The sequence below is a fragment of the Dermacentor variabilis genome, chromosome 2, assembly GCF_050947875.1.
Source record: "Dermacentor variabilis isolate Ectoservices chromosome 2, ASM5094787v1, whole genome shotgun sequence".
NCBI lineage: Eukaryota > Metazoa > Arthropoda > Arachnida > Ixodida > Ixodidae > Dermacentor > Dermacentor variabilis.
In genome coordinates this window covers 14312251-14328769 of record NC_134569.1, presented here as the reverse complement: position 1 = coordinate 14328769, position 16519 = coordinate 14312251, and the positions used below count along the sequence as shown (strand labels likewise).

General features: G+C 44.1%; 1 protein-coding gene across 1 annotated transcript in view; it reads left to right on the top strand.

The window, feature by feature from the left end:
- Nmt (N-myristoyl transferase) overlaps window positions 1-16519 on the top strand; it is an 83862-nt gene that overhangs the window by 51202 nt on the left and 16141 nt on the right. The window contains exon 11 of the mRNA XM_075679686.1: window positions 8304-8471. Within this exon, the coding sequence (XP_075535801.1) occupies window positions 8304-8471 (168 nt within the window). The remainder of the gene's footprint in view (window positions 1-8303; window positions 8472-16519) is intronic.

Below are 16519 nucleotides of genomic sequence, written 5' to 3'. Positions count from 1 at the left end.
AGACGTGGCATGTGTCTAAGTTAACCTTAGTGATAAAGGATTCAGGAGATAGTACATTGTGTACAAGTGATAGAGTCCTTTCATAGGCATCAGCTAAGTAGTGCGTCTGACTGTATCACTTCCGAGTCTACACAGTCAGCAATCGTTTCCGATTCCGTGGGGGAATCGGTAGCATCCCAGGACGTCGAGAGGAGCTTCCTGGGCAACCCTCTCCAGCTTTCAGCGACAACCACATTCAATTGTCCAACCAGGGGGAGGGAAATAGTAGTGGGACGACTAGGTCTTTAAAGTCGACCAATACGCGTCGCAACCCCCAAAGTTCTTCTGAGGTACGCACACGTCCTCATCGCGACAGAAAACGGCCTCCGTGGCTCGATGATTATGTTTCTTGAATGTAGAGCGTTTTGCCGTCTTCGAAATGCCACGGCTAGGGGCCTCGCTGTGACATTTAGGAGACAATTCACATGTTTCGTTCGCACAGGTATAAAATGTGTTCCTTGTTGCGGTGCAGTGAGTCTTGTGCCGTGTTCCTTGTCAGATTTTGTTTTGACTGACTGCCTGTGTTTTGGTGCCCAAGACTGGTGCGCGTGTATTTGAACTTGGGCGGGGACGGACTGAATCGTTGTGGACTTAAGTGCATGCCTTGTGTGCATCTGGTGCGAGTGTGTGTGAACGTGGGGGGGAACGAACGGAAATTGCCTTTGGACTTAAGTGCGCGTCTTGTGTGCGCGTTTCACTGTATGCTTGCTTTGTTTCCGGGGGGGGGGGGGGATGATGTAGTATAGTGTCGCCCCCTGCCAGATCTCTGTGTTATCATACATATATGTTTTGTAGTAGTTTAGCTAGATGGCGCACCCCCCTTCTGTCATGTGACGAGCTGGGACTAATCAGGAGGTGTCATCTGGCGTGTGCAGTCCTATTTAGTAATTAACGGCCGCAAGCCGGCTGAGTCTTCGTTCCGGTTTTCATCAAGAGCAGTTAGCTCAGAGTCTCCCTCACTGCGTCGGCGCTCGCCGCGCGTTCGCTGGCCGGGGGCCCCCACTTGCCTGCCGCTGCCGACACAACAAAATAGAAAACTCAAATCCGAATAAAGTGATGAAGCGGCGGCATACCTCAAATATCCAACACGTAAAGAAACGGGCAGCAGCCAGCGCGCGAAGAAACGGGAGAAGCAGACACCGCAGCAGCTCGCTTCCAGACCCGGCCAATGGGGCGGCTCATAGAACGCACGTGACGGAGCAAGCCAATCGGCGGCCGTAACAAGCAGCTCCGCGACCTTGACTTTTTGTTTTTATGCTTGCTCTTCTCTCTATCGGGAAATGAAAGAGCGGCGTCAAAAGGCGAAGAGGCGCACTTTTCAACGGTACCAGCATGGCCGCGCCGCGTACTGCCGTTCCGGAGCTAGGGGCGCTCGAAAACCGCGACTTTTGAAATTTTCGCTGTATTGCCTGATGTATATATTTATTTATGGTACTTAGCAGTCGTTTTCAGCGGAAATACTTAGAAAACTTATAGAAACGGGGTCAAAGATTCGAAATCTGCAACTTTCTAAAAAGTGATTTTTGGGTCGTTTTTTCATAGTTGATCCCCGCGTCCCCCCGCACCTGCGGGCTGTGATTTTGATGGCATGTTCTAGGGCCTACTAATTATATATAGCGGTACAGATTGATTACATTGTGTTCTAAATGAACCAAATACTATTAAACATGGCAAGTTTCGGGAACCTTTATTCAGCAAACGCGGCCCAAATGCGAAAACATACTTTGGAATCCCTGACGTCACGCTGACGTACCGGTGCTGGGGTTTCGGTGCGAAATTCAAATACTGATACTTGGTCCTTCATTTTCTCATCTAATAATCAAACTATTTTTTTTAAAATGACTGCCTGCAGGGTTCTCAAACAATGCTTCATTAGTCTAAACTGATTTATTATTTCGCTTTAGTGACCCTTTAAAAAAATAGGTCAGCTTGCAATCGTGTAAATATGGTAATAACGCTATGGACCACTTGCATACATATTTCACCGCAGAATTCGCATTTAACCCACCCATTTGGAACATTGACTACACCTTATCCATACCGTGCCCCTAATTTTCCCTAGATATAAACAAGACACCTTGTTTAGCTCGCTGAGGACACCGGAGAAGCAAACTATGAGTCTCTTAATACATGTATCCCCTTCAGTCACGGCTTACACGTTTGTCAATATGACCTATTTTTGTCATTATTGGTGCAGTGGTTGCAAGTAATAGACAAGGAACATTAAGCTTTGAGTAAATTTAACATTCTGCTTTCTTAAAGTGCACTCATTTAACTTCTGAGTGAAATGCATCAATTTACGTGACTGCTTTCATGAAGGCACTACCGTCTTTGATGGGTCGGTTGAAGCTGGGCATTTTGGTAGTGATCGCGAAAGATTATTTCTTCCCTTGGTTGTAATGCTTGTGCCTATGTTAACCTGCGCATGCACTTCGAGTGGGTGATTCAATATAGTTAAGGAAGAAACGTAGCATGACTATCTGTACAATAAATTAATATTAAGTTACTATATAATTATGGTGGGTCACTGTAAAATGCACAGAGTCATTCTCCCACCTTGACTTGCTTTCTATATGGAGTCTCCATCACCTTGGGTTAAAATTATGTAAATTTGACACATTTATCGACAGTCGATCATAATTCGGATAAAGCGACCAGTTAGTTACTGTTTCCAGAGTACATAAGCAACTTACAAAGTGCAAATTTTTGGTACACATCACCAAAAAGTGGCCTTCATTTTTTCAAAATACAAAATACCTGCTGTATTTGCTCCTTTTGGGAAACAGTAATGTAGCTCTTATTAAGAAACAGCCTAAAAATGAAATCGTCAGTCGGAAGTGACACATGTATTTAGAAAAAATTCAAGTCAGTGTTCTATTAGTATCGAAATGGCTTTGCAAATTTTACCAAGGCCATTTTCACGTGCATATGTACGATAAGTCGTTATCAAACAATGAAATTCGACAGTTATACCTGTTAGAGGTTTGATTAGATTTCTGATGGTGATAAGATACTGTGACTGCAACACTGCAATAGAGAAAGATTAAATAGTTCCAGCATTTGATAATCCAATAATTTCAGGCCGTAAGGCACACCAGTCGTCGGGCGCGGCTAATTGTAATACTTTATCTGGATCTCGCCGTCACCAGCACATTAAATGTAACAAGCTGATAGTGTTTTAGAATACAGATATAGCGGTCCCAAAAAACTGTTAGTGCGGGAACTGCCCAGCGCCAAGTTTATCCGCAACGCGAGCGTGTATGGGGAATCCCGCACGTTGTCCGCTATAGGGAGTCTCAAGAAAGCACAAAAGACAATCAACATCGTCTAAGCAGGGGTATGAGTAGTAAAGAAAAGCATTACTTATTTGGTCACTCTAAGAAAGAAAATTTAGCTTCAGCTGTAGCTTTAATGGACTTTCCAGCGTGCAGCCGAACGTGCCTGTGCCAACTTTCCAGGGGAGGGGGGGGGTCAGGTGACATACTTTGCCCCCCCACTTTGACGGTGGGGGGGGAGTGCCCCCCTCATCAACATGACACCATATCAGCATGTCGTCCATGTACATTTGCACACCTGGAATACCGTCGAAAATCTCGTTCAACATCTTCTGAAAGACCTCAGGGGCTGACACAATTCCGAACGGCAGTCTAAGGAAACGATAACAACCGAAGGGTGTGGCAAATGTACATAGTCTTGACGTTTCCTCGTGGAGCGGAATCTGGTGGAAACGAGAGTTTGCGCCTAAACGTGAAACAAATTTTACGACTGCAAGCTCTGCCTCGATATCTTTTTGCTGCGGTGTCTCATAATGCTCGCGCTCCAGGCGCTCATTAATTATTGGGGGTCCATGCAGATCCTTGGCAATATATTTTTAGGATTATAACCAAAGGACTTACCCAGTCTGTGGGCTCCTCTACTTTGGTGATGATGCCTGCCTTCAGCATTCTTTCTAGCTCCTCTTTAAGGGGCTTTTGGAGCGCGAGAGGCACGCGTCTCGACATTTCCACACTTGGAATTGCACCCTCTCGTAATACCATCCAGTATGCACACTTGACACAACCAGCACCCTGAACACATTGTACCAGTTGCTTGCTGCTGTTGGTCGTTACCGCACTCACAGAGTGTGTGAACAGTCCCAGATGCTCGCTGGCGTGCAGCCCCAGGATGGCTTGACGCCCTTTTTTCACAATGAAAAGGTCTTCGTCACCTACTCTGGTTTTCAGCGTCGCAATTCCTAGGTGTTTGATGACTGCTCCATTGTAGAAGCGAAGCACCAAGTTGTAGGCCTTTTGCTGTGCTTTTGGTTGTAGTCTTTGCATAAGGCAGCAGGTTTACTTGGGCACCGGTATCCACCTTGAGGTAAACTGGCGTGTTACCAACTTGCACAGGAGCCATCCAGTCACGCTTGTACATTTCGTTTGACACGTTGAGAATCTGAAAATTATCGTCATCATGTTCATCGCTTCTGACAGAAACTTGCTTGGCACTCTTGCAGCGCACCACAAACTGGTTTTCGCCACCACACTATCTGCAAATGCTTCCCATTGTGAGGCAGCTCCGTGGGGCGTGTATGTGTCCACGTCAGCTGCACCGGAATTCTGTCTTGACGTTCACGGATGGCCCAGCTCGCTTTTACTGGGTCGACCTGTCTTTATTGTGTCCAGACCTCTCTCTGTGCAACGGCTAGTTTTGCTGCCTTGCAGACTTGTTCGGCTGTGGCAAGCTCAATCCTTTGTCCTGAAGCAGCTTCTCCCGGACCTTTTCATCGCTTGCGCCGTACACAATCTGGTCTTGAATCATAGATTCTAATATTGTCCCATAGTTGCATTACTGAGCAAGTCTTCTCAAATCTCGCATGAACTGTTCGGCTGATTCACCCTCGGCTTGGATGCGTTCATAGAACACGAAGTGCTCATGGACTTCATTTAGCTGGGACTCGCAGTACTCATCAAATTTTCCAACCACCGTCTTGAAGTCATCCTTGGACTCACCCCCAGTGAAACTGAAGCTGTTTTAAACCTTAAAGCTTTGTCACCAGCCAAGCTGAGTAGCAATGCAACTTTCGTCGACTCTGTCCGAGGCTTCCCGCCGGTCTCTGAAGCTGTAAGGAACAGTTGTAATTTGTGTTTAAAAAGTTGCCATCTTTTGCTGATGTCGCCCTCCAGGCGAAGGCGTTCTGGTGGTTTAAAGAAGTCCGTGCCTTGGCTAATGAATGGTCGGTGTTTCCTTGTGGCTCAGACGTGAGCACGTACTTCTGACACCATGTTTTGTGCAGTGGCCTTCAGGGACACATACTAGACGCCTTCAGTGCAACAAAGAATGTCACAGTTTATTCAGCGCTGCCTTTTGTACTTTCTAGAAGGGAAAGAGAAGGGCAAAACTACCCAGCACAGAGGGGGTGCACAGTGATAACACTGTGCGTTATGTATATCGACAACTGCTGCTTTACCAAACACGATACAAGCACCACTCTCCCAGTAGTTGGTCACAGTTTATGAAGCATGGTTAGGATTACGTCAGCTATTTTTCATTGCATGCCATGAACGAGCCAGAGAGTGGGCTTGCAGAGGCAGCAGTACCCAGCTAAAGTTATCTATGCTCTAGCAGCAACAGGTATAAAATTAGTGGGAATGTGGTGCTGCCACAGTGGAACATTTGCTCCCATGCTCTTGGCCGACATTAAAGATATAGGAGGCTATGGTTGAGCTCATAGTATTGGTATGTACAGTCTTTGTCAAAAGTTTACGGGCTTCTCCGCACTTTCACCATATTATCTCTTCGCTGTGTGGTGTGGATCCCATGGCGCCTTGACACTCCAGAACTCTGGTTGGTGAGTACGAGTGTTATTTTCATTTCCCAAGGTATAGAACTTACGGCATACCATAGAAACTTTCCTAAACAGCTGGTAGTCAGCCTCGCTGTTGCAGGCAATGTAGCCTATATATGTTTGATAAAGACTGTACTTCTCGTAAGTCTTGCACAGTCTACTGAAATAAGACCTCTGCTTTGCAGGAAGCGTAGTTGTGGATGGCTCGATTAAATGTTTTCCACAGGGGCTCACTCTCTGAACATGGTCGCATGTTGTGCTCTATCAATGCTGTGCTGAATGGGCTGTAAAGGGCCACAACCCTGAGACTGTTGTTCTCAAAAGAAACTGTCTAGTGATGGGCCATGTGACCAGGCATGCTGGCCATTCCTCCATAGAAAGGCAATTCAGAGTGACTATTGTCACTCTGTCACTCAGTGATTTTTTTTCTTGGCAAACTGTTTAGTGGTCACTTTCCACCATTTCCCTAAATACCCCTGTTTCCATGCAGAAGTTTCTGCATTTCTGTCCAAAGGTAGTGTGCTGGAAGACAAAACAAAAATAAAAAAAATATTTCACAGGATGTATTTCACAAAAAAAAAAGATGTCCCAAGAGCACTTCTGTAATAGAAATAATCAGCATGCAACTGTTATTTGGCTACTAAATGCCAAAACAGCCTTTTTGATGCTCCGGCCATGCAGTGAAGCTGTTCTTCGACTTCACCAGGCAAACATAAACTCTCCCTCTGTGGCAGCAAATGTTCATTCTTTGTTTTTTTTCCCTGGACTTTATGCTCAACATAGCATAGCTTCCAGTTTCACCACTTTTGCATCCTCCTGTGTTGTTGCGGCGAACTTCTGGTACACAATCCCGAGTAAGGTCTTCCTTACTGTCGAGCCCTAGCAGCTGCTGGAAGAGCTCAATTCTGAACAACTGGCTGAAACTGTTGTTTTCTGATCATAATGAGAACACACAGCCTTGCATGGTGGACGTGTGACAGACCTTTTGAAGTGGGCTTGAAAGGAATAAAGCTGCTCGCAGCAGAAACCTGAATTTACTGGCATAAAACCACCTACTTTTAATTTATTTTGTTTATTTATTTTATTATTTATCCCTTTAACCTACAGAAATATAGGGCATTCTTCCAATTGTAACCCTTCAATGTTGTGAACTAATAAGTCTGATACTGTAATGACATCCTTTGACTTACTGCTGATGCTGTAATCACAAAAGTCTATTGCTGATGCACTGTAATCACGAGCAGCATACCTGAGCTTCTCTGTATGTTACTGCTGTCTTATACCATAAATGTATAGTTGCACTTATATAGCATTGTGACACGTGTAGTTGTTTGTCTTTATCAGGCGACACGTTTCACCGCCTAACAAATGTTATTGCACAGCGCAGGACACGCCTGCATGTATCAGAAGTTTCTGGAACATTATCGATGCTTCTGTCCGTTGTCTGTGACCGAACCTTGTGTAATCTGATTGCATGTGTGCGCGACCCGAATAATGTAGAACTTTGTGGAAGGCACGTGGGTCCCAGCAATTACTCTGGAACATTCGACGACTTATATATAAAAGCCAACGCGCTTGACTCGCTGATCAGATTTTCGCCGATCGCCGAGTGTGTTCGCTGCTATCGTTCTTTGAGTGTAGCCTCCTTTTGAGGGCATAAGTTCGCCCAATAAAACGCTAGTTTCTATAATCACAGTTTGGCTGCCTTCTTCACCATCACTACTACGTGACAATTGTGCCATTTCAATGTGTGAAAATGTGGCAAAGCTGTCTTTCTGGACTAGAACCAAGGTGCTAAATATACCTGGTAGCGAAGCTTCCATTGAAGCCCACACGTTCAAAACATGGTGGTTCGTCGGCGGCTCATGGGGCTTAGGGCCATCTGACTGACGAGCGAACAGTTCCGGCGGAAGACAAATAATGTGACCCCATATCTGTTAAGAACAGAAGCGATGTCATTTTTGTTTTCAAAGGCGTAAAATTTGTTTTGGCGGCCTGCCATTAGGGCTGTATTTCCAAATACCCTGCAATTTGACTGTACGGCCATTTTGAGCTTTCACCGTAGAAAGCAATGCAGGCTAAGGTCAGTCATATGAGCGTCACAATTGCACCCCTGCACAAAACATACTTTCTTTGGAGGCTGACCAAAGCTTTGGGCATACAGTGCTGGTGCCATCGTCGTACGCCAAGCCTGTCAGCCAGCGCAGCTGCACAAAAACAGCTAGAGTAAACAATTATCTGGCGGTCATAACTCACTACTTTTGACTGGACAAGTTAAAGAATGAAACTACCAGCACCACCAAATTTATACAAATGTTGACAAGCAAAACAAAACAATGAAGAGTGTAGAAGGGGCGTATTGTAACAGGTGAACTTTAAGGTGACTGTCCAAGCTGTAGGTATGAAGTGTGGTGCCTGGACTTCACATGTGTTACAGGGGGAGAACCAGATGTTGACGGACTTTGTGAGTTTCTACTCGCTACCATCCACAGTGATGCACCACGCGGTACACAAGGTGCTGCGGGCAGCCTACGCTTTCTACAGTGTGGCCACCTCTGTCCCCCTGGTAGACCTCATGCAGGATGCCCTCGTCATCACCAAGACTGTGAGTAGTGTTGCTTATTTATTTTCAATACTGCTGCTCTCACTTTAAAGCATAGCAGCTGGGTATTACAAACACATAAAAAAATATATAAAATAAATGGGTCACAAATGGGTAAATGTATAACCAAGTCCATTCAACGAAAGTAGGGGGACGGGTGTAGAAATGCTTAAAATTGTCACACATGCCTTTCAAAGATTATTAAATGCATCTGACATCCCTTTTGTTTGAGTAGGTGGTGTTATACAGGCAGCCTTGATGGCCATTGGGGTAATGACTGATCTTTCCATGCTAATAGTCATTGCATGAGTTCCTTGGGCACTCTGCTGTCTTCTCAGCTTTTCGCTGTCCTTAGTTTTGAGCCAACACCTTAATTGAAGTTCTGAGGCCTGCCACACTTATGGTTCTACTGGTAAATTATTCAGTTGAAAGCCTTTCTAGGCTCATGGTGAAGTTTGTGTCAGCAGACCTGACCACCAGAAGCGTCACCGGAAGCGTCACCGAAAGCGCTGAGCGTCTTCATGCCATATGAAGACAGATTAAAGAATGAAAAATGATTGATAGTGACAGTTAAGTGAATGATAATGTTATAATAGAGATTGGTAGAGGTTAATGACTAGTAATGACTAATAATGACTACTAATGACTCTGAAATTACCTATATGTCTAATGATGGCTTGTAATGACCACAATTGATTAGAAATGTCTAGTAATGAGTAGTAATGACTAAAATGACTACTAATGACTTGTAATCACTGCTAATGACTACAAAATGACCAACATGTCTAACGATGGCTTGTAATGACCACAATTAATTACAGATGACTAAAAATACTACTAGTGAGCAGTAAGGACTAACAATGACTGAAATTATTTGTAATGACTACGAAATAACCAGTATGTCTAACGACAACTTGTAACGACTGCAATTGATTAGAAATTATTAGAAATGCTTAGTAATGACGAGTAATGCCTAATAATGACTGAAATGACTTTTGTAATGATGAACACGTCTAGTGATGAATTGTAACGACCACAATTGATTAGAAATGACTAAAAATGCTTAGTAATGATCAGTTATGACAAATAATGACTGAAATGACTACGTAATGACCAATATGACAAATTGTATTTGAGTAGGCTTTCGCCGTTCACCTCTTCAGAGAGATCTTAAGAGACCCTGCAATTATTTCGGAATGGTTTCACCGTGTGTAGTAGTTACAAGCTGTAAATGGGTTGATCGCGTGCGATTCTTGTGGCTTGTTTCAGGCATAGCATGGCTAATGCGAAGAATGAGAACAATAACAGACACATGCCCTGGAAGAGTAGGGGAAGACAAGCGCTACTTACAACTGCTCAATACTGTAGTAGGAAGGGTATTAAATACACTGTTAAACCTCAATATAATGAAGTAGGTAAAATCTGCAATTTGCGTCATAATATTGAAATTTTGTTGGATAGAACTTCAACCTTTTATGTAAATAAGTACAGTTGCCGATCGACTTTTCTTATGCAGAATGGGGCCGCAGAAGTTTCTAAATTATCAGGAAGTCGAAAAAAGTAAATTTGAATACGAAAACAGTTCATTTTGATGAATTTAGAAGTCGGCGATGAATGATATGGTTTTATGCCACGTCGACGATATCCTCACATTGGCAGTAACAATTAAGCGAAGCCAGTCACGTTTTCATGTGCACTCTGCCCCCACGGCTGATAGCGTCACTGGCCAGCAGCGGGGAGCGCATGCTTTGTCTGCCTCTCACTCCAGCGGGTCGCCAAAACTCTAGATTATGCAACCTCCAATACTAAACTCACGGTAAGACAGCTTACATGATGCCATGCCATCCCGGCACACCCACTCTTTGCATACGAGGCAGATTATGTCTAAAGCAGGGTGTGCAGCTGCGTATGTACTCAGCCGTGCTTACAGCCACGGCCAAGATACGTGCCAGAAATCGCGACCATCTACGTCTGCAGAAGTTTCCATTTGTTGTCTCGGCATTCCTTTGCGGCAGAAGTGAAATTTCGTTAAATTGAGGTTCTAAATACATGGTGTTCTATAGACAAGAGGTTATGAAAAGTTAAATAGTACTTCATTATATCAAAAATATTGTTATATTAAGGTTTCACTGTATAAGTGGAACATCGTTAATTTGAACCTGCTTAATTAAAACTGGTGGCTTATTTGAACTGAGACTGTGTTACTGTCACAATTAATTTGTCGGGAATAACTCATACTGGAGAATCAAAATTTTAACCACCGTTACATGTGAATTTGGCCTTGAGGTGCAGCTTCACAGCAGTAAAAATTTTACTCAGAAGTGTGGCTTCACAGCAGCATGTGTCGCACTACCGTGTAGACACATTTCCAGAACTTGTCATTTGTGTTAGCACAGTGAACATTTGCAGTGTGTTGTGTGTGCTTCCTGTGAAATTTCTGGGTTCGTGAAGTTAATGGACAGAGAAAGAAGAAAGAAAGTGCCAGGAGTAAAGGCAGCTCAGTAAAGGCCACCTTGCTGAAGGCTTGCTAATTGGACTTGCCCTCCATGCACTGAGTGCCAGTCTATGGGGATACAGGAAGCACGCGCATGCTGCTGCATATAGTCTGAACACTTCAGATTGCAGGGAAGCCTCTTAGCATTATCCAAGAGTTTCAATACTCAAGATTCTGAACAATTCTTCTGACTCAAGGTAGGGGGATTGATGCAAGTGATGACTGTTCTGAATGAGCCTTCTGGAGGAGGGCCAATGTTGTTACTGAGAGGTGTCAGTTCCTTTGCCATTGTACAGAGAAGAAAACTCCTGCTGACTAATCTGCACTTGTTCATTGAAGATGTATGTGAATTTGTTGTTTTGATTTCGGTAAAACATTTTACTTGGCTAGTTCTACCATGTTTGTGTACCACTGAAACAATCTGAAGTGCAGTAGTATCAGACTTCTTTTGTTTACTGAACACGACAGTCTATCTGCATCTGGGAACGGTCTGTTCCCTTGTTTGATCACTTTCATTATCATGGTGCTCCAGATAGTTGAAGCCAGTTTTCTCATTCACAAGCCCCTTATGTATAGTTTGCTGGGTGTGTAGGTGCAAATGTAATACATGCATATATAAAATAATTTAACATCTATCTCTTCGTTTACTTTTTTTCCACAGACTCTACGCACACATTATATTTCACTTTGTTACTTTGTTTAGAAATAAGAAAATATTCTGTATTTAATTTTATATTCGGAGTTAGTTTTTCTCAGATGCAGTCAGCGACCAATTTTTTGCACTTGCCCAATAATTCGGACGGCTTTGAGGCACCACCACGTACCCCAAAGAGTCATGTACAAGAATGTCTGAAATTTCGGATGCAAGAACCCTTCGCCGTCCTATTTTCCGGACTTTTTGCAGTGATCGCAGGCCCGAAGCGGCATTAATCAAAGCCACCGCCGCCACCATTTTCATTATCTTGCTGCCTCGAACCGGTGCTCTCGTACGCACGTATGCTGGTAGCCATAGCCATTACTGCGGCAATGCTAAACATGCCTTCTTCAACATTCGGTATTAACCTTCTTGCCATTCGATGCCATGTTTTTCATTGAAAGAATTCACCACTGTCAGCAATGGTACCGACTTCGCCTTTGTAATTCTCCCCATTGGCTTCGAAGCACAGTTCTGGTCCCCGGAAGTCAGCTGTGGCAATTTGAGCCAAGGCATGTGTTAATTTTTTCAGACTGCCCGTTATTTCGGACATTGACTGTATTCGTATTCAATTAGAAAATTTCGGTGTTCGAACACCCCGCCGCATGCCACAGACTATAGAATTACATTAATGCAAACACTGAAAGGGAAGTGCCCTCGGTGCTACAGGCGTTAAATTATATTAGTTTGGCCACATCGAAGTGAAATGTAGTCACAGTCAACACAGCTTCTTGGGTATGTCAATACATTTGAAGGAGCACTAGCAGTGGTTTAAGTTATCAATTTATGTAACACATGTGAAGCTGCTAGACAGTCAGGGCATTAAGCCAGGATAGCTTGGGAAAATCTTGAAAAATAATTATAAAGTGGTTGAACAAACGAAGTCGCTGCATTCATTGTTTTGACAAGGAGACTTGTCTTCATCAAAGGAGCAACTGCTTGCCTTGGCAGTGTTTGACAGCTTACTCTCCCCTGCCTTCAATGGGAAAGCAGAATTAAGTGGCCATGTAAAGTCAGAGAAGTCTAGATGTTCAAGAAAAAGGGTGCTTAGTAATGACAGCAAGGGATGTGGACGAAGGATGTGTATTGTTGCCTGTTCCTTCAAGAAGTGTGGGTGACAAAAATGGAAAAGTACCTTCATGTGTGTGTAACCAGGTGTTGTCAATATTGTGAGCCCAGTTTTCCAGAAAAGAAGCGATGATCTTTTGTTCGACTGCTGTTGATCACTTCAAGTTTTACAGTGGAGATGTATTTGGCTAGAGTACCATAGAATTTTCATGTCTGCACACAAACTATCATCGTCAATGGCTCATACACCCGTAAGCAAGCAAAAAATGCAAGGGCTCATATCCCTGTAAGGCAAAGGCTACAAGCACTCAGCAAAGTGAAGCAAATAGTTCTTACATTTTTTCTAATCACGCATAGAACATAGAGAACAGAATGTCGAAAACGGTCATCATCAGTGGCTCATACCACCGTAAGCAATGGCTCATACTCCTGTAAGCAAGCAAAAAATGCAATACTCATAGCCCCGTAAGGTTCATGGCTACTCGCTTTGCGTAGGCTAGTTGCGATGACACTACCCCTGTGGTTGCCAGTGATTTCAACATGTATATGTCAGGACTCAAAAGGGAGCGGTTTACACATTTCATGTTGCAGACATATCCGTTGTGATGCCACACCGATCTGCCCCAACCGACCACTTAGCGGCATACGTACATCGATTTGTAGTTGCGAGTATGCCGATCAGTGTATATCATAGCGACCACAAAGCCATTGTGATTGTCTTTACTAAGTGACAATGAGTGATGCTAATAAAGTCTTTACCTCAAGTTTTCTTACCACAATGTTTACAACTCCACTGGTCACCCACCTTTTCAGGGCAGAATGGCCTTAATTTTTTTATCAGACCTTGTTGTCTTGTTTGCATTGAAAAAAAAAAATCAGTGGTAAGTTAGTGGTAAGTGCGAGAGAAATGTGTTAGCGTTATGTCACACTTCTTTGAGGTCCTGGATCCATGATCTAAACTGTGTTTGCCACATTGCAAAGTGTTCAGAAGCTCACTTGACACACGTCCTGCAATTGACGATAGACCAGAACAGACTATGTCAGTTCTACTACACATAAACACACATGCATGGACGTCCCCATCTCCCACTTTTCAGTTCTCCCATCACCTGTCTACCTCTACCACCTGACCGGCTTCCCACATTTCACACATATACACTTTTTTTCCACTTTGACACTCCTACTGCTAATGCATTAATAGTGGAACTCTCTAAAATATGTATGTGGTTGGCGTGATGCCTATGTATTGTGGGGTTCTCACACCGTGCTCTTGGGATAAAGAAATGACAACACAGTAGTGCAAACAATCGCAAGGGCATTTATTGCACCTTTCATTGATCAATGCCTGCTAGCCGAGTTGCTATCCACAAAACATGCCGATGGGCACGCGTCAAATCTCAGAAGTCCGACTCACCACGACTGGATAGCAAGCAAATATGTTCGCCTCATGCTGGATCCCAACGCCTGGTCGTTCGCGCGTACGGTCATGCTAACGGTGGCGCGTTCGATGGATGCCATGCGAGACGGTCTCGCAGAAGCATGGATCAGTGCACGCGCGGGACGTCCGCGTCGTACCCGACCCGCAGCCAAAGAGGAAAAGTGTTCCCCCCTGTGCCCCCAAGTAACTCTGCCGTGAGGCAGCATAAGCAGCGCAACACTCGCGCCATCTCTCGCACTGCGCTTCAACCACACGGACCGTCGCAGGCCCCAGGCCACGCAGCGAAGCCGCACTGCAGGAGACGGAAGCTTTGCGGAAAAAACAACATATCAGGGGACGCGTGAGAGTCGCGCATCCCCACAGTATCTAAGGGTGTATACAGTCTCTGCTTCTGTTTGTTGCCCTAGTTGGGAAACACAAAATTAGTTGAAATGCACAATATTTGTGTGAAATTATCAGTTAGAAATTGTCACTGGTGTGGACTACCTGGAGATATTCAGCAATATTGTAGTTAACGGTTGTGATTGAAAGCAAGCAACCTATAGACGACTTCAAGCATTCATATAGTCAGTCCAATTTTTCTCACTGCCTAGGGACTGCGAAAATGTCCAAAATATCGGGCAGTTCGAAAAAACTCATGCATGCCTTTTACTTTCCTCAAGGGCTAAAATCGTCACAGCCACCTCCAAAATAGCTCTGAAGGCCTGCTCATTCTATGACAGGAGACGATGGGTGTGCACATGTATAATTAAGCAACAGATTCCATGTCCCATGACAGTGTCTTCTTAAAGCTTTTTGTGCGCAAACAAACAGGGACGAAGAATAGGGGCAACACAAGGATGAGCACTTTCTAACAGACAGACAGACAGACAGACAGACAGACAGACAGACAACGAACTTTATTTAATCCTGAGGAGCTACCAGGACCTCCTAACGGGAGGCCATTGTAGCCGCTGGCCGCGCCCATGTAAAGGACAGAACAACTGCTTTTATTTTTGAAGAACCACCTGCTTAAATACCCGCAGATCTGCGCGATCTAGTCAACAGAGCACGCCTATAGCGCATATAATACCCACAGATCTGCGCGATCAAGTCAAGAGAGCACGTCAATAGTACATGTAACGCTTGTGATAAAAAAAACACTTGTGATAAAAAGACGTGGACAAAAGCCACCCGGTCAACATAAAAACAGCAAGGTGCATAAAACAACCACTTAGAATAAAATGCGTTAAAGATGTGATGATAAAAGCAAATTTTCTTTATCCAACAATGAAACAGAAGGATGGCTGATGCATTTTTCTTTTTGTTTTTCAATCCAGTGTGCTTCCACAATTTCCCTAGCAGTTTGATTCCTATGCCTATACAAGATGTCTGTGCTACTAAGACAAGGTGAGCAATCATGTTCTTGGCAATGCATTGCCAAATGCGTACCAGGGCGACCTTTCAGACTAGACAAGTGCTCCCTTAACCTCGTGTTAATGCATCTCGCAGTCTGCCCTACGTACACATGACCACACGTCACAGGAATCTGGTAAACAATGTTCTTCGCGCAATCAACAAATCTGTTCTTGCGCGGATGTTTAACACTAGATTCTTTCTTTACATCATCCTTACTTTCGAACTTCTTTTTAACCTTAGAACACACACTGCCTATTTTGTTTTTTGCCGGAAATACCACTTTTACTGCATAACTACCAGCCACCTTTTTAAGTCTGTGTGAAAGGCCGTGCACATACGGAATCACTGAAACCTTGGAAGCTGCATCCTTCTGCCTTTGATTCTTTTTGCATTGTCCTTTATCCTTTTTAAGTTCCTTCATTAGTCTAGCGTGCGACGCCAGCATCACAGCGAGTGGGTACCCAGCCTTTCTCAAACTATCAACTTGCTCAAAAAAATGCAATCTTTACAGTGTGGTGACATGACTTCAACAATGCTGACCAGAAACACGAAATGACTATTCCATTCTTCACAAGCCTGGAATGGTTTGAGGCATAGTTCATTAGCGGTTTTCCAGCTCGGGGTGAGAATGACCAACACACATGTTCCGGTAGGAATTTTAACTTGACATCAAGAAACTGTAGCTTGTTATCTACCAGTACTTCCGAAGCAAATGTTAAGCCCTTGCCCAGAGAATTGAAGGCTTCTACAACCCTATTCCTGAAAGCACCCTTGTCTACATGACACCCTAAAATCAAGTAGTCATCGACATATCTGCATACCTTAGCGAATACACATGTAGGATTCTGTGGTGAAGCGTATATACAGGCAAGGGGTGTGTGCATCGGGTCAAAAGTAGCTCCCATCCTAAGTAGCATTTTTTGGGGAAGCATAGACAGAGAGTTGGCCAAAGATTTAGA